General features: G+C 43.9%; 1 protein-coding gene across 1 annotated transcript in view; it reads left to right on the plus strand.

Annotated features, from left to right (window-relative positions):
• CEP162 (centrosomal protein 162) overlaps nt 1-7974 on the plus strand; it is a 423542-nt gene extending 415568 nt beyond the window's left edge. Inside the window, 1 exon segment of the mRNA XM_029595494.1 lies at nt 7307-7974. Within this exon segment, the coding sequence (XP_029451354.1) occupies nt 7307-7504 (198 nt within the window). The 3' untranslated portion in view covers nt 7505-7974.
• Nucleotides 7975-26087: the final 18113 nt, after the last annotated feature.

Consider the following 26087-nt stretch of genomic DNA (forward strand, 5'->3'; position numbering starts at 1 on the left):
CAGGCTCTTCATACCTTGGACTGCAAGAGGACCTTGGCTTTCTATTTAGATCGCACTGCCGGCCACAGGCAGTCCACTCAGCTCTGTGTCCTTTGATACCAATAGGCTGGGGATGTCGGTGGGTAAACAGACCTTATCCAACTGGCTGGCGGATTGCATCACGTTCTGCTATGCACAAGCAAGCCTTCTGCTAGCCAGCAGAGTAAAGGCTCACTCTGTGCAGGCCATGGCAATGTCAGTGGCTCATCTGCGAGCAGTCCCCGTTGTCGAAATTTTCCAGGCTGCAACCTGGAGTTCTCTTCACACGTTTGCGGCCCATTACTGCCTGGACAAGGATGGGCATCAGAACCGTGCCTTTGGTCAATCCGTCCTGCGCAATCTGTTCCAGACCTTGACCCAACTCTTCCTGTTTCGTGCTTCTGGTGGGTAACAGACAGTCCGCTATCGATCTACAGCGCCGCAGTTGATGTTGTGCACGTTGGCACTTTGTTCGGTTGCTGTTGGTCTCACCTGCTACGGGGACAGTCTGAAGCTTGGTATTCACCCACATGTGAGGACTACCATCCTGCTTGTCCTAGGAGAAAGCACAGTTGCTTACCTGTTACAGGTATTCTCCTAGGACAACAGAATGTTAGTCCTCAGGAATCCCGCCCGCCTCCCCACAGAGTTGGTTTCTCCTTCCAGTTTGTTGTTTTAATTTTTCACTTGTATTTTTTCTCTGTTACGAGACTGAAGAGGGACCTCGCGTGGATAGTATGATAGTATGGCAACCCAGAAAGACATGGCAACCTTTAAATTGGGTCCCTCATCGGTATCTCAGACTTTTAGGGTTTGGCAGTCTTGGAAGCCTACTTTGACAGGGGAACGAGATTACTATTTCAGTACTTCTTTATTTGATAATATTGAATTTTCTCCAGGTCTGTTCCTCATCATCATTTTCTTTATGGAAACAGAAGGGGATTCGGAGGACTGAGCATATTTGGGGGGTGCAGGTTCTTTTAAATTTTGTAGAGCTTCAGCAAACCTATGACCTTCCAGATAGGGAGATTTTTTCATATTTACAGATCCGACATTTTCTATGTGGAATAGGGATTAAGTGATCTTTGGCTCAGGGATGGTAGTCCTCACATGTGGGTGGCATCTGATGGAGCCCGGCATGGAAAACTTTTGTCAAAGTTTCTAGAAGCTTTGATCAACACACTAAGCATGCCCATAAAGGCATTCTGCCCAGAACCACCTGTTCTAAGGTAGCACACCTCTTAGACAGCTGACTTTTATGTCAATCTAAAACTACCTTGAGATGGGATGCTGCATGATACCAGATTAACAGGCCGACGCCAGATTAACAGGCCGACGCCGGCAAAATTGAGCGTCCGGTTTTCGGCCCGACTTCAAATTTTATTTTATTTTCTTTACTTTTTTTACTCTTCGGGACCTCCGACTTAATATCGCTATGATATTAAGTCGGAGGGTGCACAGAAAAGCAGTTTTTACTGCTTTTCTGTGCACTTTCCCGGCGCCGGAAGAAATTAGCGCCAACCTTTGGGTCGGCGCTAATTTCTGGAAGTAAAATGTGCGGCTTGGCTGCACATTTTACTTTCTGTATCCCGCATGCATACCTAATAGGGCCATCAACATGCATTTGAATGTTGAGGGCACTATTAGGTGCCGCGGGTTGGACGCGCGTTTTCCTTCCCTTACTGAATAAGGGGTAAGGGAAAACGCACGTCCAATAGCAGGCTAACAGTGCGCTCCGTCGGAGTGCACTGTACTGTATCGGCCTGTAAATTGGGGACTCCCAGACCCTCCTGAAGTTTAGATTGATAAAGAAAACGACTAGCAACTCTGGGTGGTTACCCTTTCCAAATGAAATGGAGAATTCTTCTCTGCTACCACTTAAGAATTGGGGTAGGAACTTCTAGGGGGAGTGTTTGCAATAAATAATTCAGTCTGGGCAATACATTCATTTTAATGATCGCTATTCTCCCCAACCAGGAAATGTGATACATATTCCACTCCTCCAGATCTTTACAAATTCGAGCCAACAGCGGTGGGTAATTTAGCTGAAGAAGATTCCCAATATCTATCCCCAAATATTTTATAAAACTAGAGGACCATTTAAATGAAAAATGTGTCTTTAACAATGGAACATGAAGAGTCGGAGTTGTAAAATTAAAAATTTCTGACTTCTCCCAATTGATAGTGAATCCTGAAACTGCACTAAATTTCGCTATCTCCTCCACTGTGGCCTGTAGCGAATCTACCAGATTGGATAGTGTAAACAAAACATCATCCGCAAATAATGACATCTTAGATGAGGTCTCCCACTGTGACTCCCTAAATATTAGGATTGGCCCGAACTCTAATGGTAAAAGGTTAAAAAAAAATATAGCAGGAAATGAGGAAATCGATAAATGCCAAATTATTAGACCTCATATAAAGTGGGTGATTATAAAAGTCACTTATTTGGTGTTTTGTTTGTGACTGAGTTTATACCACCACAAGTGACTTGATACCCGATGATTAAAAAATGCAACGGGTATCAAGTCACTTGTGGTGGTATAAACTCAGTCACAAACAAAACACCAAATAAGCGACCTTTATAATCACCCGACTATATGAGGTCTAACAATTTGACAATTATCGATTTCCTCATTTATATGGCTCTTTTTGAATTGTAAATCATTCAGGCACCAGCAGCCAAGAAGAAGGAAGCTGCCTGAGGCATTGCAAAGTCACAATCCACCAGGAGCATAAGAACATAAGAACATAAGAAAATGCCATACTGGGTCAGACCAAGGGTCCATCAAGCCCAGCATCCTGTTTCCAACAGTGGCCAATCCAGGCCATAAGAACCTGGCAAGTACCCAAAAACTAAGTCTATTCCATGTAACCATTGCTAATGGCAGTGGCTATTCTCTAAGTGAACTTAATAGCAGGTAATGGACTTCTCCTCCAAGAACTTATCCAATCCTTTTTTAAACACAGCTATACTAACTGCACGAACCACATTCTCTGGCAACAAATTCCAGAGTTTAATTGTGCGTTGAGTAAAAAAGAACTTTCTCCGATTAGTTTTAAATGTGCCCCATGCTAACTTCATGGAGTGTCCCCTAGTCTTTCTACTATCCGAAAGAGTAAATAACCGATTCACATCTACCCGTTCTAGACCTCTCATGATTTTAAACACCTCTATCTTATCCCCCCTCAGTCGTCTTTTCTCCAAGCTGAAAAGTCCTAACCTCTTTAGTCTTTCCTCATAGGGGAGTTGTTCCATTCCCCTTATCATTTTGGTAGCCCTTCTCTGTACCTTCTCCATCGCATTATATCTTTTTTGAGATGCGGCGACCAGAATTGTACACAGTATTCAAGGTGCGGTCTCACCATGGAGCGATACAGAGGCATTATGACATTTTCCGTTTTATTCATCATTCCTTTTCTAATAATTCCCAACATTCTGTTTGCTTTTTTGACTGCCGCAGCACACTGAACCGACGATTTCAATGTGTTATCCACTATGACACCTAGATCTCTTTCTTGGGTTGTAGCACCTAATATGGAACCCAACATCGTGTAATTATAGCATGGGTTATTTTTCCCTATATGCATCACCTTGCCCTTATCCACATTAAATTTCATCTGCCATTTGGATGCCCAATTTTCCAGTCTCACAAGGTCTTCCTGCAATTTATCACAATCTGCTTGTGATTTAACTACTCTGAACAATTTTGTGTCATCTGCAAATTTGATTATCTCACTCGTCGTATTTCTTTCCAGATCATTTATAAATATATTGAACAGTAAGGGTCCCAATACAGATCCCTGAGGCACTCCACTGTCCACTCCCTTCCACTGAGAAAATTGCCCATTTAATCCTACTCTCTGTTTCCTGTCTTTTAGCCAGTTTGAAATCCACGAAAGGACATCGCCACCTATCCCATGACTTTTTACTTTTCCTAGAAGCCTCTCATGAGGAACTTTGTCAAACGCCTTCTGAAAATCCAAGTATACTATATCTACCGGTTCACCTTTATCCACATGTTTATTAACTCCTTCAAAAAAGTGAAGCAGATTTGTGAGGCAAGACTTGCCCTGGGTAAAGCCATGCTGACTTTGTTCCATTAAACCATGTCTTTCTATATGTTCTGTGATTTTGATGTTTAGAACATTTTCCACTATTTTTCCTGGCACTGAAGTCAGGCTAACCGGTCTGTAGTTTCCCGGATCGCCCCTGGAGCCCTTTTTAAATATTGGGGTTACATTTGCTATCCTCCAGTCTTCAGGTACAATGGATGATTTTAATGATAAGTTACAAATTTTTACTAATAGGTCTGAAATTTCATTTTTTAGTTCCTTCAGAACTCTGGGGTGTATACCATCCGGTCCAGGTGATTTACTACTCTTCAGTTTGTCAATCAGTCCTACCACATCTTCTAGGTTCACCGTGAATTGATTCAGTCCATCTGAATCATTACCCATGAAAAGCTTCTCCATTACGGGTACCTCCCCAACATCCTCTTCAGTAAACACCGAAGCAAAGAAATCATTTAATCTTTCCACGATGCCCTTATCTTCTCTAAGTGCCCTTTTAACCCCTCGATCATCTAACGGTCCAACTGACTCCCTCACAGGCTTTCTGCTTCGGATATATTTTAAAAAGTTTTTACTGTGAGTTTTTGCCTCTACAGCCAACTTCTTTTCAAATTCTCTCTTAGCCTGTCTTATCAATGTCTTACATTTAACTTGCCAATGTTTATGCTTTATCCTATTTTCTTCTGTTGGATCCTTCTTCCAATTTTTGAATGAAGATCTTTTGGCTAAAATAGCTTCTTTCACCTCCCCTTTTAACCATGCCAGTAATCGTTTTGCCTTCTTTCCACCTTTCTTAATGTGTGGAATACATCTGGACTGTACTTCTAGAATGGGATTTTTTAACAATGACCACGCCTCTTGGACATTTTTTACTTTTGTAGCTGCTCCTTTCAGTTTTTTTCTAACAATTTTTCTCATTTTATCAAAGTTTCCCCTTTGAAAGTTTAGCACGAGAGCCTTGGATTTGCACACTGTTCCTTTTCCAGTCATTAAATCAAATTTGATCATATTATGATCACTATTGCCAAGCGGCCCCACCACCGTTACCTCTCTCACCAAGTCCTGTGCTCCACTGAGAATTAGATCTAAAATTGCTCCCTCTCTCGTCGGTTCCTGAACCAATTGCTCCATAAAGCTATCATTTATTCCATCCAGGAACGTTATCTCTCTAGCGTGACCCGATGATACATTTACCCAGTCTATATTGGGGTAATTGAAATCTCCCATTATTACTGCGCTACCAATTTGGTTAGCTTCCCTAATTTCTCTTAGCATTCCACTGTCCATCTCACCATCTTGACCAGGTGGACGGTAGTATACCCCTATCACTGTAGTCTTCCCTGATACACAAGGGATTTCTACCCATAAAGATTCAATTTTGTATTTAGTCTCATGCAGGATGTTTATCCTGTTGGACTCTATGCCATCCCGGACATAAAGCGCCACACCTCCTCCCGACTGCTCCTCTCTGTCATTGCGATATAATTTGTACCCCGGTATAGCACTGTCCCATTGGTTATCCTCTTTCCACCATGTCTCTGAGATGCTAATTAAGTCTATGTCATCATTTACTGCTATACATTCTAATTCTCCCATCTTACTTCTTAGACTTCTGGCATTAGCATACAAACATTTCAGAGTTTGTTTTTTGTTTGTATTTTTATTCTGCTTTTTAATTGATAGGGATAAGTTGGAATTTTTTAGCTCAGGTGAATTTTTAGTTACAGGCACTTGGACTACTTTTCTAATTATTGGAACCTCACTGTCGGGATGCCCTAATTCTAATGCATCATTAGTATCCTTTAAAGATACATCTCTCCGAACCATGCGCTGCTGAGCGACTGTCGGCTTTCCCCTTTGTTCTAGTCTAAAAGCTGCTCTATCTCCTTTTTAAAGGTTAGCGCCAGCAGTCTGGTTCCACCCTGTTTAAGGTGGAGCCCATCCCTTCGGAAGAGACTCCCCCTTCCCCAAAAGGTTCCCCAGTTCCTAACAAAACTGAATCCCTCTTCCTTGCACCATCGTCTCATCCACGCATTGAGACTCCGGAGCTCTGCCTGCCTCTGGTGACCTGCGCGTGGAACAGGGAGCATTTCAGAGAATGCTACCCTGGAGGTTCTGGATTTAATCTTTCTACCTAAGAGCCTAAATTTGGCTTCCAGAACCTCCCTCCCACATTTTCCTATGTCGTTGGTGCCCACGTGTACCACGACAGCCGGCTCCTCCCCAGCACTGTCTAAAATCCTATCTAGGTGACGCGTGAGGTCCGCCACTTTCGCACCAGGTAGGCATGTTACCAGGCGATCCTCACGCCCACCCGCCACCCAGCTATCTACATTCCTAATAATCGAATCACCAACTATGACGGCCGACCTAACCCTTCCCTCCTGGGCAGTAGGCCTTGGGGAGATATCCTCAGTGCGAAAGGACAATGCATCACCTAGAGAGCAGGTCCTTGCTACAGGATCCTTTCCTGCTACACCTGATTGGTGCTCTCCCATTATGAGACCTTCTTCCTCCAAGGCAGCACCAGGGCTGCCAGTCTGAAGTTGGGACTGGACTACTATGTCCCTGAAGGTCTCATCTATATACCTCTCTGTCTCCCTCAGCTCCTCCAGGTCTGCCACTCTAGCCTCCAGAGATCGGACTCGTTCTCTGAGAGCCAGGAGCTCTTTGCATCGCATGCACATGTACAACTTCTCACCGGTGGGTAAAAAATCATACATGTGACACTCGATGCAAAAGACTGGGAAGCCCCCCTCTTGCTGCTGGACTGCTGCCTTCATCTCAATTTTGATCAGTTCCTAGTTAAGTTTTAGGTTGCTATGGGAGTAGGAATGTGTCTAAGTGAGGGTAAGTGACGGGATCACAGCAGCGCCGGGGGGGGTGTGACGGTGGTGGAAAGGACATAATGGCCATTCCACCTGTCACCAATGAGGCTTCCAACAGAAATTTTGAGAGAGGGCCATGGCCCCTACAGTCCCCCCATACTGACACTTATGCTTGCAGACAACCTAAGACCTAGAAGATGCTGTACTATTTAATTGCAGTGTAACAGCACTATTTCTTCACTGACCTGATGAAGAGAGGATGACTCTTGAAAGCTTGTCACAGATTTGTTAAGTTAGTCCAATAAAAAGGTATTACCTACAATTTGTTTGTTTTCCCTTAATTTCACCAAAAATAATTGTGAAAATCATTGTATTTTAATTCATAGATAATACAACAAACTCGATATGTTGCTGAAGCAGAGCAAATTCAAGAAATTGAAAAGTGGAAAAGACTTGTACAGATGAAGAATGAAGAACTGGAAAAGTTTAGAGTAGAATTGGATTCCATATTAGAAGTTCTGCGTGAGTTGCAGAGACAGGGAGTTGTTATTTCACTACCTGTTTCAGGTAGAACCAACAGTTAAAAATGTTCTGAAAAACACGATTCACAAATGCTAAACTGGGCAAAGAACTGTCAGTAAGAACATTGTGTATCTAAATTATTATACATGATTTATTGGGTTGTCAACAGCTGTTAGTCAGCTTATAAACCAATTGATCTAAAGAGTATTGTAGATATTTTTAATTTTATTATGGGGTATTCTGATCAAGCATTGCTATAATGGTTTTGTACCTCACCACTACATTTATTTCCTCTTTACCACATATTTTAGAACACAATTTCAGAATTGTACTAATGTTTAATTTATGGTATTCTAAATATAATGCACTATATTTGTAGAAATGTGTAAATATATTTAATTTGAAGGCACAGCTAGTTGCAACAAATTAGCAAAATGAAATGTGTGCATGACACTGCAAAACCCAACAGATATTATAAGATAGCAGATCCTACTGGTGATATTTTCTCAAATAAAAAGAAATGTTTAAATCATGGTTTGTTAATATGTATTTTAATTTCATTTTCTATAAGTAATAGTCCCATTGGGGACAATTTTCAAAACTATGTGGCTTGGTGCAAAGTTAATAGGTACTTTTCCCTATGAACCAGTGTTCAAAGGGAAAATATGCTCATATTTTCTCTTTGAAAACTGCCTAAGGTAAAAGTGTTTGCAGAGATTTGCACCTATTTTTTCTGTGGGTACTTTTTCCCTGAAAAAACAGTGTGCAGTATAGAAAATACAAAACTGTGCACGTTGTTGCCTCTCACAATCTAACCCCTCCTCTCATCCTGCCTGTGTTTTCCATGTGTAAATGCAAGAACATTGTTGTACTCCATGCATACTTGAACCTGCATACAAGGTGGACAATTTTCAGTCAGTTCTTTTATCCAGGTTAATGGCTTCTGAAAATTGCTTTATTTAATAGTAGACTCTGGCATCAGATAAATTGCCCTTACCCTTACTTTTGACACAGGTTATTTAGCAAAGGTTGCAAGTAATTATGTAATGGTAAATAAAGGATATGTAATCAACAAATAAAAGAATTCAGGTACAAAATAATTAGATCCAAAGATAGGGGCAGATTTTCAAAGGGTTATTTATTTATTTATTTATTTATTTAATGTCTTTTTTATACCGATAGCCGTTCACACATCGTATCGGTTTACAGTTAAACAGGAACCATTGGGCAGAACCCTTACATATAACATTGCAAACAGGTTAACTTTTGGGCAGGGCCCTTACATAAAATTGAGAACAGCAAAATCACTATATACATATCATCAAAACTATATACAAAAGATAAGTACATAAATAGCCGAGTCAAAGTACAAAATCGATAGGCATACAACGTAATCCGAGAAATAAATCATAAGTCGCGTATCAGATTCTGGGAGAATCACTTATTTAATCAGTAAGGATTTATGTAATGGGAGGTGATGTGTGGTAAGCTTGCTGGAAGAGCCATGTTTTCAGTTTTTTTTTTAAAATGGGTGTGTATGATTCCAGGCGTATATCAGGAGGCAGGGAGTTCCATATAGAGGGGCCGGCTAGGGAGAAAGCTCTGTTTATAGTGGACGATAATTTGAAAGATTTGATAGGTTGTGCACGTAGGGTTCCTTGGAGGGCAGTACGTGTGGGTCTATTCGAGGTGCGGGGGAGGAGTGGGGGGTTAATCCAATTCAAGTTAGAGTTCAACAGACTTTTGTGGATGATGGAACAGGCTTTATAGAGAATTCGAGAGTGTATAGGGAGCCAATGAAGTTCGATAAGTGTAGGGGTGATGTGATCTCTTTTTTTCGTGTTTGATATTATCCTGGCGGCAGCGTTTTGTAGTAGTTGTAGGGGTTTGATATGGGTAGCGGGGATGCCTAGAAAAAGTGCATTACAATAGTCTACCTTAGATAAAATGATAGACTGTAGTACAGTGCGAAAATCAGAAAAGTGTGGCAGTGGTTTGAGTTTTTTTTTGGAGCTTAAAGAAGCATTCCTTAATGATAGATTTAATGAAAGGTTTGAATGTAAGATGGTTATCAATGAAAACACCAAGGTTGCGAACGTGTGATGGGAAAGTTGTGGAAGAGTATGCAGGTGGGATGTCTGGGAGCGGTGGCCTGTTAGATATAATTAAAAGTTCAGTCTTGCTGGGGTTTAGCGCTAGTTGCATGTCATTTAGTAATTTGTTGATGGCTGAGAGACAGGATTCCCAGTTGCGAAGGGCAGTAAGGAGAGAGTCAGAGAATGGGAAAATAAGTTGCACATCGTCCGCATAAATAAAATGCTTGATGTGGAGGTTAGTGAGGAGGGTGGTAAGGGGGAGCATGTATATATTAAAGAGGGTGGAGGAGAGTGAAGAACCTTGGGGCACACCTTGGGGAAGACTGATGGGGTCGGATTCATTGTTATCAACTAATACTGTGAAAAGGCGATCCTGGAGATACGATCGTATCCAGGAAAGGGCATTGCCAGTGATCCCGATGCTCCTGAGGATGTTAAGGAGGACATCATGGTTGACTGTGTCGAATGCCGGTGAGATGTCAAACATGGCAATCAGATAAGAAGAACCTGAGTCTGTACCTCTGATGAGGGTATCATGTAGAGAGAGTAGCAGGGTTTCAGTACTTAATTGCTTTCTGAAACCATGTTGTGTGGATGGGAGAATCTTGTTTTGCTCCAGGTGATCTGAGAGCCGTGAGTTGACAATTTTTTCAAGAACTTTAGCTAGGAGGGGTAAGTTAGAGACAGGTCTGTAATTAGATAAAGTGTCGGGGTCAAGATTAGGTTTTTTGAGTAGTGGTTTCACTACTGCTTGTTTAAGGACATTGGGGACTGTGCCATGCTCTAGGGAACAGTTAAGGATATTTGAGAGGGGTTTGGCAATCACCTCGGGGATAGCTAGCAGGAGTTTAGTGGGGATAGTTTCGGAAGGATGAGATGATGGTTTTAATTTTTTAAGGATGTTTTGTACTTCGAGAGAGGATGAAGAGTCAAAAGACGAGAGGGAGACTGGAGAGTTGATGGTGGGCAGATAAATATTGACGTTATTATGTGAGAATTGTGCAGTGATGGAGGAGACCTTGTTTTTGAAAAATTGAGCTAACTTATTGCAGCGGTTTTTAGAGGGATTGGCTGATAGTTGCGTGGGGGCAGGAGAGGTGAGGTCCGCCACCATGGTGAAAAGGGCCTTAGGGTTGTATTGCATACCATGTATTTTTTTAGCATAGTAACTACGTTTAGCCTGGAGGATGGAGTTTCTATATTCATGCATTTGCTGGTAGTATAAAGTTTTGGTTGCAGGGGATTGATATTTGCGCCAAGACCTCTCAGCTGTTCTGAGTTGGATTTTCAGATTCCTAAGATCAGGCGTATACCAGGGTTTTCTGTTTCTACGGTTTGGGTTAATAGTTTTCGTTATAAGAGGGCAATGTTTGTTAGCAATGTTGAGGGTGAGATTGATCCAGGTAGAGAAGGCATTGTCTGGGGATGAGGCGTCAATTTGGTTGTCTATGTCAGCGCATGCTTGTGAGATGGTATCTATATCGCATGGTTTGCGAAATTTAAAAGAAAAGGGCTGCTGGGGTGTGATGGGGGACATTTGCGGGAGAGAGAGTTTAGTCTGAATCAGGGAGTGGTCAGACCAAGGTACTGTGATGCATGTAGGGGGATTGTTTATGTTGATGGGGGAGTTGACAAAGATCAGATCAAGTGTGTGGCCAGCTTTATGTGTAGGAGCGTTCACGATTTGTTGGAAACCCATTGCTTCAAGAGAGGAAAGGAATACTTTGCATGCTGGAGATTGCGGGGAGGTGTCCACGTGTAAGTTAAAATCCCCTAGGAGAATTGTGGGTATGTCAGGGGATAGAGAATTTGCAAAAAATTCGATAAGAGGAGATGAATCTTTCTCCAGTAGGCCTGGGGGCGTATAAATGAGACATAGTTGGAGCAACTTAGATTTGAAAAAGCCGATTTCGTACTGGTTTGGAATATCACAATTCTGGGGCAGTAGTTGAAACTCCTTTTTTACAGCCAAGAGTATGCCACCACCTCTTTTCTTTTTCCGAGGGATAGAGAAAACATCGTAGGTTTCTAAGGGTAGCTGGTTGATGAGGGGCGTGTCATGTTGTTTAAACCAGGTTTCCGTGACAGCACATATTTCTGGTTTAGAATCTGTGAGAATATCATGTAGTAGATGGGTTTTCTTTTGGAGTGATTGTGCGTTAAATAGAATAATGGAGATAAGAGATAAACTGATGGCTTGAGTGCGTGTGAGGGTGTATATTGGGATAAGCCTTCTTTTGCTGAGCTTAGTCTGGTGGTGTGGGGTCTGATAAGAGAATGTAAAGGGAAAAAATGGGTTGTGTCCCAGGTGGCAGGATAGAGAACAGTTTCCACTTAAAGGAGGCATTGTTAACCTACAGTGTGTTAAAAGTGTAGAGTTTGGTGAGACAGTTGTAAGGCAGAAAGGTACCGAGAACTATTGTCATACAGTTTACAGATAAAGCACCATTCTAATAGTGTTTCCGGCGATAATGATTAATAATGATCAATAATAATTAATAATGATTAATAATAATAATGATTAATAATGATTAATAAAGCCGGTTGTACAGTGGGTTAAACAATTCTGACAGAGATTATCTTATTTAAAGGTGTCTGGAGAGCAAAGGATGTAAAACACTGATATTGATAACGTGCATATGCATTAAAACTAGCAAAGAGGCATATGAGTGGATTACTTCTAAAAGAGGTCCTGGTTAGGCACAGAAACAACGCATTAATCCCGCTAACGCATTGGTAAAGAGAGCGAGGATGGTACAGCGTGCTAAATAGCCTTCACAATATTAAGCAACAGACACATGAAGCACATAGAGTTAATTGTCGTTCAGAATCAGATTACCAGAGGCTCACTGACAGGTGCTATAATGTTTGCTAGCCTTACTGTTAGTAGTTTTAAATTATCGTACTGTTAAGCTTGTCTAAGCTTAGGCTGTACCCGCTGGTTCAAGCAGGAACACTTTGATATTACTGCCGATACTTGTATGACTAACCGTTTGAGACTTACTCCGACTGCAGTATCTACGGCCGGTTATGACAGACACAAGGGAGACGTCCTTCCGGTCTGTCGAACGGGACTGCTCGAAGGGGCGCTCAAAGGGGCAGGCCCCTTTGTCGCGCTCCTTAGGCGCGCGACGCACGGCGCGCGACGCCGGGGCTGTATGGATTTTAAAGTCCCTCTGGTGCCTTCCCGATTGGCTGCAGGTAGGTGGATTGTGGGCGGGCCTTGCTTGCAGGTCTGGACGGACGGAACGGCGTCGGGACGGAGCGGTAGGCCGCGTGGTCGTTCGTTATAAAATCTGATGTCCATGTGCACATGTGTGGGCAGTGTGTGCTGAGGGGTGAATTTTCGATTAATACACACGGCGATGCCATTGGGCCTCCCCCAGTTTCCTACACCCCTACCTAACCTTCCTCCCTCTTCCTCTCTCTCCTCCCCAACCCCTAACCCCTTTCCTGGTACAGTGTAGAATGGCATTGCCCCAGCCTGCCCCCCCAACCCAACCTGCCCCCTCCCACCTCTGGCCCACCCCTTTGGAGAGGCCTGGCACTTATAGAAACATAGAAATGACGGCAGAAGAAGACCAAATGGCCCATCCAGTCTGCCCAGCAAGCTTCCCTCATTTTTTCTCTCATACTTATCTGTTTCTCTTAGCTCTTGGTTCTAATTCCCTTCCACCCCCGCCATTAATGTAGAGAGCGGTGATGGAGCTGCATCCAAGTGAAATATCTAGCTTGATTAGTTAGAGGTAGTAGGGGTAGTAACCGCCGCAATAAGCAAGCTACACCCATGCTTATTTGTTTTTACCCAGATTATGTTATACAGCCCTTATTGGTTGTTTATCTTCTCCCCTGCCGTTGAAGCAGGGAGCTATGCTGGATATGCGTGAGGTATCAGTTTTTTTCTTCTCCCCTGCCGTTGAAGCAGAGAGCTATGCTGGATATGCATCGAAAGTGAAGTATCAGGCACATTTGGTTTGGGGTAGTAACCGCCGTAACAAGCCAGCTACTCCCCGCTTTGTGAGTGTGACTCCTTTTTCTTCTCCCCTGCCGTTGAAGTTATGCTGGATATGCGTGAAGTATCAGTTTTTCTTTTCCCCTGCCGTTGAAGCAGAGAGCTATGCTGGATATGCATCGAAAGTGAAGTATCAGGCACATTTGGTTTGGGGTAGTAACCGCAGTAACAAGCCAGCTACTCCCCGCTTTGTGAGTGTGAATCCTTTTTTCTTCTCCCCTGCCGTTGAAGTTATGCTGGATATGCGTGAAGTATCAGTTTTTCTTCTCCCCTGCCGTTTAAGCAGAGAGCTCTGCTGGATGTGTGAAGTAACAGTTTTTCTTCTCCCCTGCTGTTGAAGCAGAGAACTATGCTGGATATGCATTGAAAGTGAAGTATAAGAATGGAGTGATCAAGCTAGTTGAAAGGCATCAGGAATAGAGGAAGGTGGCGGCCACGCGAGTACCAGAGTTTACTCGCGTGGCCGGGCCTGTTTTAAAATGCACGCAGTGCATGCAGAGCCCAGTCACTTGGTAAACCCTGGTTTTTATGCGTGCGTGTTTTATGCGTGTTTTATTTTCCATTCCCTTCCTAATAATTCCTAACATTCTTTGTGCTTTTTTGATCGCCGCAGCACACTGAGCCGACGATTTCAAAGTATTATCCACTTTGACACCTAGATCTCTTTCCTGGGCGGTAGCGCCTAATATGGAACCTAACATTGTGTAGCTACACAAAGGGTTATTTTTCCCTATATGCATCACCTTGCACTTCTCCACATTAAATTTCATCTGCCGTTTGGATGCCCAGACTCCCAGTCACATAAGGTCCTCCTCAATTTATCACAATCTGCCTGTGGTATAACTATTCTGAATAATTTTGTGTCATCTGCAAATTTGATCACCTCACTCATCATTGCCAGTCTTCTGTCTGCCTTAGCCCTCCCTCCATGTTTGAGGATGTTGATACCACTGTGTGCTTTTTTTTTCTATCAAAGTTGAATATCTACTGTATGTATGCCCATCGTTCCGGGTAATAGTGGATTATTGTAACACTAAAAATCTCTAGCTTGCAACCATACCCTTCACTGTAAGCCATGGAGTGTTGATGCCACTTTACTATTGAGTTGCTCTGCACCTAAGGTTTGTGGTTTTACATGCTAGTGCTCCTGCTATGCCAAGCCTCTCTTGGTGAGGCATTTTGATGATGGGTGTTTCTGCCTCTGCTCCTATTGTCTTCAAAGTTCTTTTCGAATTCCCTTACAGACTTACCCTACCAATCTGATGCTTTCATGGTACCTTGGCGTCTTCATAGCACTGTTGTTGGGGACCTTTGCCCTTCTCTTGGAGACTTGGGGTGTTCTTGCCACTGCTTTGCTCTCCTCTCCGTGCTTTGGGGGGTTGATGCCTTTTTATTCGGCTGTTGCTGCCACTCTTAATGACGCTTTTCCCCCACTGACAGTGTCTTGCAACACTGCTCCCTCTGCTTTTGATGTCTGTCTGCAAGTTTCATTAAACTTGAAAAGAAACCCCACATCTTTAAGCCTAAAACAGGATGCATTACTTCCTCCATTAATTTAGGGAAATGAATGAACAAAGGGCGTGAATAAACAAAACATTTTTTTTCTTTTGAAATGAAATGAATCATGGAGGCAAACAAACTGAAATAATGATCCAAACCTAAATGTGTTCTCACTCATGTCCCAATTGTTCTGCTACTAAACAATTAGACTGATATATGAATAACAACCTAGTCTCAGAGCTTTTTATTTATTACTTCCATTTATTATCCTTTTTTTTTTTTTTTTTAGCAAAAGTAGAATAAAAAGAAAGAACAATGCTGAGCTGGGGACTATCAGACTAGAACAGGGGTGGGCGACTCCGGTCCTTGAAGACCTCAAACTACTGGGGTTTTCAAGATATCCCTAATGGCGATACATGAAAGAAATTTGCTTGCATACTGCCTCAGTTGTATGCAAATCTATTTCATGCATATTCATCAGAGAAATTCCTGACAATCTGATCAAGTTGTGGCCCTTGAGGATCAGGGTTGCCCTGATCCTCAAGATAAAAGGTCAAGATAAAAGGTCAGACCTATGCATAGCCCTGTGTTTCACTCAAAACTCCATACCAGCGATAGGCTCAGAGCCGTAACCATGGATGGCCCATCCACCTTTTGCTCAGGCCCACCCAACATTTTTTCAGGGCCAATAGGAACCTGCCTACCACATCAGCTGCAGGGTGGCACCCAGAAGAAAACTAAGGAGTCTGTTAAGCAGCAGAATAAGTGGGGGGGAACCTTACTAGGCTGGTGGAAGAGCCCCCTGGGCTTGGAATCAATGACTGATGGGACACTCTTAACGTAGCTGTCCCCAGCAGCTGCGGCCAGAAATCAGCGGTAAGCGCTTGCAGCCCCAGCCCCCCCCCCCTCATTCCCCCCCTACAAGTAGCAGCCTCCTCACTCATTTACTCCCCTCCCTCTTGCACCGCCCAAGAGGAGTCTGGGTGGAGGTGTGTTCCATAGCATCACGTGCCCTGGCCTAGGAGGAAGTCAAAGTGTGGGGTCCTGCAAGGCGCGAGACAGGATTGCACTGCATAGTTCGCTCCATTTGCTCAGCATGGTAGGGCCAGGAAGGCGCGAGGATCGGTGTCAGGCGGCTCAGCAGTTACTGCTGCCAGTGAAGTGATCGGTGTGTTGGTCCCAGCGGCCCTGTGCCTGTGGAGCCGCTGCGACCAACACCAGGCCCTGTATCAGCATTTCTGCTGCTCGCAACGTCAGTAGCTGCTCCCCTCTCACCTGCCTCTGCTTCTGCCTCAGAGTGCCGACAGGAGGCAGCACAGAAACTTTCCACCCCTGTCTCACGCCTGCTCTCAGCTGCCGCCTTCCCTCAGGCCGTGCCCGTTGCAAAATATAAGAAAAATGAAAAAACACCATCGGGGCCTTTCAGCCCCTTCCCATCTTCAGATCAGGAGCACACTATCTTCAGATCAGGAGCACACTATCTTCAGATCAGGAGCAGGAGCCGGCCTGGATCCAATTATTTTGGGGCCACCACGCTTGCTGAATCTTCCCTCCCTGTCCACCAGGGAGGGGAGAAGCGTGATAGAGAGAGCACATGTGTGAGTCGGGCAACATGTATGGGAATGTGTAAGGGAGGGAAACTGTGAGTCAGGGAACATCTGAGAGCATGTATGTCTGTGTGGGTGCACATGTGTGAGGGAGCATATGAATCGGGGTCGTGTTTGTGAATATCTGAGAGAGCATGTACATGTGTGGGAGCATATGAGAGAGTATGACAGGCAGCATGTATGGAAATGTATGAGGAAGGGAGAATGTGTGTCAGGGAGTGTCTGAGAGCATGTATATCTGTGGGCGCACATGTGTGAGGGAGCATGTGACTTTCAGGGAGCTTGAGAGCATCTGAAAGAGCATGTGCATGTGTGGGAGGCGCATTTGAGAATGTGAATTGGAGCATGTGTGTGGCAGCATGTCTGTGAGCATCTGCCAGAGTGCGTGTGTGCTTATGAATGAGCATATGAAAAAATGTGTATATAAGAGAAAAGAGAAATTTTGTGCACACCCACTCACCCTCAACTATTTACTTTGTATGTTATTGTGTAACCTGCCCCAAACTATTCAGAGGGATGGCATGTAAATACTTTTAAATAAATAAATAATCTGCAACAGTCTCAGGGGTGAATAGGATCAAAAATTCCTAAGTATGGAGAGCACAATTTTTTTTTCCCTTACTAGTTTCAATTATTGGGTATTATTTGATGTGCCTGCTGTTTAGAAATATTTTATTGGTGTTTGGGACATTTTAAAGTATTTTTATATTAATTTTTATTATTGGATGATCTTTTCATCAGCCATTGTGAAATATTTTTATTAGTATGATTTTACTGTTATGATATTTTATATTTCTTGATTCTATTGTTTTATGAGGAATGGTGCCAATTTTGTTTTCCATTTTTGTATTGCATACAGCATCTGGATTGTTGTGGTTTTCATTTCAGTTTTTGTCTGCATGTTTCTATTTATACTTTATGGTGTTTATTCTGTATTTGGTGAGGCTCTATCTTTATTTTGCATGTGTAACCGAGGTGAGGTATTCTGCGAGCATGTAGTTTTTGTAAAGGGATCTATAGCAGCCTGGTTTTTTCTGTTTTTCTAATAGGAGGTGTATTTGTGTTCTAGTGCCTTGCGTAATATTTTCAGTGCTGCCTTTTCATATGTAGGGTTCTTGTATGGGCATATGTATGAGGGAGGGAGTGTGTCAGAGGATGAATGTGTGTGTGTGTGTGTTAGAGAGAGAGAGAGAGAGCCTGTGTACATGCGTGTTTATATGAGGGAAAAAGAGCCAATGTATGTGAGAGAGGAGTATGTGAGAGAATGAATGTGTGTGTGTATATGAGAGAAGATAGAATTTATGCAGCCCTACCTCCCCCAGTCCACAACAATCTCAGGGTGACTGGAAATGAAAAGAGCCCAGGTATGGAGGGCAGAAGATTTTTTAAAATTCTTAGTAGTATTAATTATTGAGTGTTATTTGCTGTTTCTGCATATTTTAAATATTGGATTGGTATTTTGGGAAATGTGTAACATTTTTTTATATCAGATGTTCTGAAATATTTATTCTTATTATGATTCATGATTTGTATTTCTTAATTTTGTTGTTTGATGTTCTGTCAGAAATAGTAACTTCTGTTGGATGCATGCCAAAGTTTTTATCAATAACAGTATAACTGCCGAGGCTCAGATGTGTGTACTCAGTGCCCACCCATGATAACCTTGGGCCCAGCCAAAGCTTCTGTTCTGGCTACGCCACTGGATGGATAGGCACCTCTGATACTCAAGTCAGTTGGCTTTTCAGGATATCCACAATGAATATGCATGATGCACATTTGTAAATAGTAGAGGCAGTGCATGCAAATGCATCTCCTGCATATTCAGTATGAAAACCTTAAAAACTGAATCAGCTTGCGGCACTCAAAAATCAGAGTTGCCTACCCTAGCTCTAAAAAACAAAACGGAAGTCGGTCTAGGGTAGCCACGCATGTGAAAAAAACAAAAGCAAGACCAATGCCTTGGAAAGAAGATTTATTGAATACAATAACGCCCGACTCTGGCCGAATTTCGCCTTTCCGGCTGCATCAGAGGCTTATGATTGCATACATTACAAATATGAACTTATTCACATTTGTATAAAGGTGTGAGTTTCAGCTGCTTAGAGTGATTACAATGTTAATTTGACAAACACTTTAAATCTGTATCCTGTTGATTTATCAAGGTTCTTCACTTGTCAAAAGTCAGCGACTTTTGACAAGTGAAGAACCTTGATAAATCAACAGGATACAGATTTAAAGTGTTTGTCAAATTAACATTGTAATCACTCTAAGCAGCTGAAACTCACACCTTTATACAAATGTGAATAAGTTCATATTTGTAATGTATGCAATCATAAGCCCCTGATGCAGCCGGAAAGGCGAAACTCGGGCAGAGTCGGGCATTATTGTATTCAATAAATCTTCTTTCCAAGGCATCGGTCTTGCTTTTGTTTTTTTCACTACCCTAGCTCTATACTGCTATTCATACTGCCACATAGGGCCGGATTTTAATAGCTAAGCGCGGGCGTAGATTTGGGCACAACCTGGTGCGCCCAGATCTACGCCCAATTTTCTAACATGCGCGCGCAGCCGCACACATGTTATAAAATCTGGGGTCAGCACGCACAACGGGGTGCACACTAGTGCACCTTGCACATGCCGAGCCCTAGGGGAGCCCCGATGGCTTTCCCCGTTCCCTTCGAGGCCTCTCCAAAATCGGAGCAGCTTCGGAGGGAACTTTCCTTCAGCCTCCCCACCTTCCCCTCCCTACCCCTATCTAACCCACCCCCCAGCCCTACCTAAATCCCCCCCCCACCTTTATTTTATAACTTGTGCCTGCCTCCGCACAGGCGTAGGTTGCGCGCGCCGGCCAACAGCTGACCCGCGATCCCGGGCACAGCGGCAAATGGCCGCTGTGCCTGGAGGCTCCGGTCACGCCCCTTCCACGCCCCCAGACTGCCCCTCCCCGCCCACACCCCGCCCCTTTTTTCGAGCCCCGGGACATATGCGAGCCGCCGGGCCTTTTGAAAATAGGCCCAGCGCGTGTAACTCCCCCCCACGCGCATAAATCCTCCTGGATTTATGTGCGTAAGCTTTGAAAATCTGCCCCATAATGTATTAAACAAACAAACACATATTTCCACAAAGTCAAATGCAACAGATGCATTTTGCTCTAGCTTTAATATTTCTGCTTGTTTCATTACTCTGGAAATGCCTAGAAAAACTGGAGCTGTTTTCTATTATCTAGTCTTTATTAGCTGACGAAAGATGTAGCTATGATAAGAACTTCCAACAGCCTGAGCAGATAATGCAGACTCCATATAATGGTATTCCAAGAAATAATTATGCTGGCATAATAAACATACACTCATTCACTCTTGCTTTAGAGTTAGGGTTGTTTTCCCATTCAAAAGGAGACTTCACGCTGCTAATAATTTCAACATTCAAAACATTTCTGCTTCTAAAATTAGAAAATCTATACAAATGCTAGTCCTTGTCCATTCTATTAATTACAAGTAATATGCTTTTAGGATTATAAAAAAGCATTTACTTCATTATTTTAATTCTTAGGCTGTAAAGACTAGAGATGTAAGGACTTTTTTGAAAAAGGTTTGCAAACCTATTTCACGAACTTGCCCCAAATCCATAGGTTCAGTGTTTAGATTTGCAAAGCTATTTTAAGAGACAAGCTGGCAAAATCCAAAATAGAACCACAGAAATTCACAGGAAGTTTCACTACGAAATCACTTCAGATTTCCAAGAATTGGCAATTTCCTCGTATCCATTTCATATTTTTTCAAATTTTCTTGAGAAAAAAAATAAAAAGGACTCTGCCCACCAGTCTCAAAATACACTGAAAGCTGCTTGGTTCCAGTTTGAACCAAAGGCCAAACCTCTTTGCACATTCCTAACAAAAGAGACTTCAAAAAATCTAGCTGCGTCTTTCAAAGTTTTGGTTCCCAAAACACTAATAAAAGTATCTCTGCTGAAGAGTGAATGCAAGGTATTTAAAAATCTGTTTCACAAAATTCTAATCATTGCAAAAAAAAAAAAATAAATCATGTGGAAATGCAACAGCACCACCCAAGCCTATTCCCAAGCAATCTTACAAGATTGTAATAATCACACTGTAATTTAGTTATACTTGTAGTGAAAACAATTTTATTGATTTTTCTTCCATGCTGCAGATTGAATGTGTTCACAGCTACCCTACAGGCTAGCAGAATGATTTAAAAAAACAACCAAAAAACATTTTATTTATCATTTTTTGCGATGGAAACAATATATCACTGTCAGCAAAAAACATCAGTTATAACCGTATAATCCCTCCTATCCAGGGAAGCCAGAGTTCAAATCCCACTGCTGCTTCTTGTGGAAGTTACTTTACCTTCTATTGCCTCAGGTATAAACTTAAAGTGTAAACCCTGTAGGAATCAGTGGCGTAGCTACGGGTGGGCCTGGGTGGGCAGTGGCCCACCCACTTTCCATTCAGGCCCACCCAAATTTCTTTGCAAGACACTGCAGCCAATAAAAGCAGGCAGCATCAGCAGGCATCCAAGGCAGAAAAAAAAATAAAATCAGCTGGTGTGTTGCGGCTCCCGGTGTCCCACAGCCCCAGTAATACTTCCCTTTACCTTCTTCCTGCCCCCGCGGGCCAATGGGAAACCGCCTATCTTCTTCCTGTCCCCGTGGGCCAATGGGAAACCTCCTCCCTTCTTCCTGCCCCCGTGGGCCAATGGGAAACCTCCTCCCTTCTACCTGCCCCCGCGGGCCAATCGGAAGCCTTCTTCCTGCCAGTGGAAGGAGGAAGCCTCTGATTGGCCGGTGGGGCAGGAAGAAGGGGGTCATCAGGGTGGGAGGAGTGGCAGTGTTCAAGCCACGGGCTGGAAATGCAGGGCAGGGAGGTGACTGGGGTGTGTGTGAGACAGAGCCTGGGCAGGGAGGTGACTGGGGTGTGTGTGAGACAGAGCCTGGGCAGGGAGGTGACTGGGGTGTGTGTGGGGTGTGACTGGGGTGTGTGTGGGGTGTGACTGGGGTGTGTGTGAGACAGAGCCTGGGCAGGGAGGTGACTGGGGTGTGTGTGAGACAGAGCCTGGGCAGGGAGGTGACTGGGGTGTGTGTGAGACAGAGCCTGGGCAGGGAGGTGACTGGGATGTGTGTGAGACAGAGCCTGGGCAGGGAGGTGACTGGGGTGTGTGTGAGACAGAGCCTGGACAGGGAGGTGACTGGGGTGTGTGTGAGACAGAGCCTGGGCAGGGAGGTGACTGGGGTGTGTGTGGGGTGTGACTGGGGTGTGTGTGAGACAGAGCCTGGGCAGGGAGGTGACTGGGGTGTGTGTGAGACAGAGCCTGGGCAGGGAGGTGACTGGGATGTGTGTGAGACAGAGCCTGGGCAGGGAGGTGACTGGGATGTGTGTGAGACAGAGCCTGGGCAGGGAGGTGACTGGGGTGTGTGTGGGGTGTGACTGGGGTGTGTGTGAGACAGAGCCTGGGCAGGGAGATGACTGGGGTGTGTGTGAGACAGAGCCTGGGCAGGGAGGTGACTGGGATGTGTGTGGGGTGTGACTGGGGGGTGTGTGTGAGAGACAGAGCCTGGGCAGGGAGGTGACTGGGGTGTGTGTGGGGTGTGACTGGGGGGTGTGTGTGAGACAGAGACTGGGCAGGGAGGGTGACTGGGGTGTGTGGGGAGTGTGTGTGAGACAGAGACTGGGCAGGGAGGGTGACTGGGGTGTGTGTGGGGTGTGACTGGGGTGTGTGTGAGACAGACTGGGCAGGGAGGTGACTGGGGTGTGTGTGAGACAGAGACTGGGCAGGGAGGTGACTGGGGTGTGTGTGAGAGACAGAGACTGGGCAGGGAGGGTGACTGGGGTGTGTGTGGGGTGTGTGTGAGACAGAGACTGGGCAGGGAGGTGACTGGGGTGTGTGTGAGACAGAGACTGGGCAGGGAGGGTGACTGGGGGGTGTGACTGGGGTGTGTGTGAGACAGAGACTGGGCAGGGAGGTGACTGGGGTGTGTGTGAGACAGACTGGGCAGGGAGGGTGACTGGGGTGTGTGTGGGGTGTGACTGGGGTGTGTGTGGGGTGTGACTGGGGTGTGTGTGGGGTGTGTGTGAGACAGATACTGGGCAGGGAGGTGACTGGGGTGTGTGTGAGACAGACTGGGCAGGGAGGGTGACTGGGGGGTGTGACTGGGGTGTGTGTGAGACAGAGACTGGGCAGGGAGGTGACTGGGGTGTGTGTGAGACAGAGACTGGGCAGGGAGGGTGACTGGGGTGTGTGTGGGGTGTGACTGGGGTGTGTGTGAGACAGACTGGGCAGGGAGGTGACTGGGGTGTGTGTGAGACAGAGACTGGGCAGGGAGGTGACTGGGGTGTGTGTGAGACAGAGACTGGGCAGGGAGGGTGACTGGGGTGTGTGTGGGGTGTGACTGGGGTGTGTGTGAGACAGAGACTGGGCAGGGAGGGTGACTGGGGTGTGTGTGGGGTGTGACTGGGGTGTGTGTGAGACAGAGACTGGGCAGGGAGGTGACTGGGGTGTGTGTGAGACAGAGACTGGGCAGGGAGGGTGACTGGGGTGTGTGACTGGGGTGTGTGTGGGGTGTGTGTGAGACAGAGACTGGGCAGGGAGGTGACTGGGGTGTGTGTGAGACAGAGACTGGGCAGGGAGGGTGACTGGGGTGTGTGTGGGGTGTGACTTGGGTGTGTGTGAGACAGAGACTGGGCAGGGAGGTGACTGGGGTGTGTGTGAGACAGAGACTGGGCAGGGAGGTGACTGGGGTGTGTGTGTGAGAGACAGAGCTGCTGCTCCTGGTATGTGCTTTCAAGGGAAAGGAAAAGGAGAGTTGCTGGAGATGGTAAGTAAAAGTGGCATTTTAAGTTTATTTTTCTTGATTGACTGCCATTTTAATTATTGAGTATTATGTGATGTGTCTGCTGTTTTGAAATATTTTATTGATATTTGGACAATGTTTAATAATTTTTATGAGTTTTGTTGGATGTTATTCTGTTCATCAGCTGTTTTGAAACATTTATTAATATAGTTTTACAGTTATTTCTGTGTGGGGCTCTATAGCAGCTTGGCTTGTTCTGTTTTCCTAATAGGAGGTGTATTAGTGTTTAGGACCTGATTTAATATTTGTAGTGTTGCCTTTTCATAGATAGGGTTGTTATATGTTCCATAATGCAGGTGTAACTTTGTGCGGCTTAGTTTGTGTGCATTATTGCAGATCCTGGGACTGTTAGGTGCTATATTTCTCTTTCCATTCCTCCAGGTTTGCACTGCATGCAGAGTGACTTTTTTTGGTTTTCCATTCCAGTTTCTATCTCCATATTTATAATGTGTGGTCTTTCTGTACTTTGGTGAAGGTCGGTTCTGTGTGTGTGCCTGAGGTGAGGTATTTTACTAGCATGTAGGCAATTGTATCAATCTTATTTGTGGATGCAGAGTGTATGTTTACATGATGATAGCTTAGTAAATGACAGGGCTGGATAGCCTTTTTCTCCTGTCTACCCAGTTATCCTCTCCACACTGCTAAGGATACATCCCAGCTGTCAGCCAAAGGATGTGACCACCTTCAAGACATCTCTTTATCCAGAACAGTCTTTTTTCTGTTCTTCCTTTGTAAAGAAATGGGGATGAATGTCAGGAGCCCCTGGACTCGATTCAGCAAATGTCAGCATCAGAGGAAGACTAAAACTAAATAGTTGAGCCATAGGAAAAGAAATCTTCAAAGATATTTATCTGTTTTATTGATACAGATTAATAAGGCATTTGCTCAATTATGGTAAATATTTTGGTACAAATTCAATGATGAAGGAACCCTCTTTCCTATTTTCTTAAACTTATCAAACGCAGTAATTCATGACCATCATAATAGGCATCATTGTGTGGTAAAGTATACCTTTGTCACTCTGCCTTATGCTTAATCATAGGTCAGTCCATATTTTTAAGTGTTTTTGTTGCTTAATTCACCCCAGTGATATACTCCAAATTTCTAGCAATAATCTTGTGTTACATCAATTCAAGGTTACTTTTGTTGAAAATGATGAACCAAACATATCTGGATAATACAATGTTATTACTTCTTCTTAACCACCATCGACTTTGAGCTTGATGCCCTCAAATTGTCAGCAATATGAGAATTCACTATATTGCTGTTCTATGCCCGACATTGCACAATGTTTCGGACTAGCATCGAGTACTTCTTCAAGGGCGTAATATATTCCACAGCATGGCGTATCTTGGCGTGGCATCAAGCTCAAAGTCGATGGTGGTTAAGAAGAAGTAATAACATCGTATTATCCAGATAAGTTTGGTTCATCATTTTCAACAAAAGTAACCTTGAATTGATGTAACATAAGATTATTGCTAGAAATTTGGAGTATATCACTGGGGTGAATTAAGCAACAAAAACACTTAAAAATATGGACTGACCTATGATTAAGCATAAGGCAGAGTGACAAAGGTATACTTTACCACACAATGATGCCTATTATGATGGTCATGAAATACTGCGTTTGATAAGAAAATAGGAAAGAGGGTTCCTTCATCATTGAATTTGTAATTAGTTTGAACCTAGTTCCATCTTAAAAGTACATTGCCTTTCTGAGCTTTTTTCAAGTAGAAATATTTTGGTACAACATTCCAGAGGGTTTTAAAACATCTCACAGAATACTGTGATGCATGATGTGATATTTGTCTTTATAGTAGACTAGTATATGGTTCTTTGTAAGTTATGGGATACTGCCACTTGAGATCTCTTTAAGTATAATTGAAATGCTTTCATAAATATATATTAGGTTTAGCATTGGTAGGTGCTTGAAGTAATTGAGTTTAAAATATTAAAAGTATAACAGCTGTAGCAGATTATTTAGAAATCTATTGTCAGGTGTGTGTGTGTGAAAGTATTTATCAATAAGAATATGAATTCCATGGCTCAGACTTTTAGTGCCCACCCATGTTAACCTTGGGCCCAGCCAAAAATTCATTTCTGGCTACGCCACTGGTAGGAATAGGGACGTATAGTATCTGAATACAATACTCTCTGAAGTTCCAAAAAGAGAGGGACTTAAACATTTTCATCACATGTGGCAGTAAGAAAATAACATGTTCTAATCTTCTAAACATTTTTCCAAGTAATGAAACCAAAAGAAAACCATTAATGAGAAGTTAAATATATCATATCGCGTGTTAAAAAGTAAACTTCTAGCTTTAAGAGACATTGAGAGGATTTATTCATGCCAGACCTCTAAGAAAATACTGGGGTAGATTTTCAAAGGGGTACGCGCGTAGGTATATGCACGTACCCCCGAAAACCTACCCCAAACCTCCCCTGCACGCGCCGAGCCTATTTTGCATAGGCTCGGAGGCGTGCGCAAGCCCCAGGATGTGCGTAAGTCCCGGGGCTTTGTGAAAGGGGCAGGGGAGGGGGCGTGCCCATGGGGCGTGTCAGA

The sequence above is a fragment of the Rhinatrema bivittatum genome, chromosome 3 (genome assembly GCF_901001135.1).
Source record: "Rhinatrema bivittatum chromosome 3, aRhiBiv1.1, whole genome shotgun sequence".
Classification (NCBI taxonomy): domain Eukaryota; kingdom Metazoa; phylum Chordata; class Amphibia; order Gymnophiona; family Rhinatrematidae; genus Rhinatrema; species Rhinatrema bivittatum.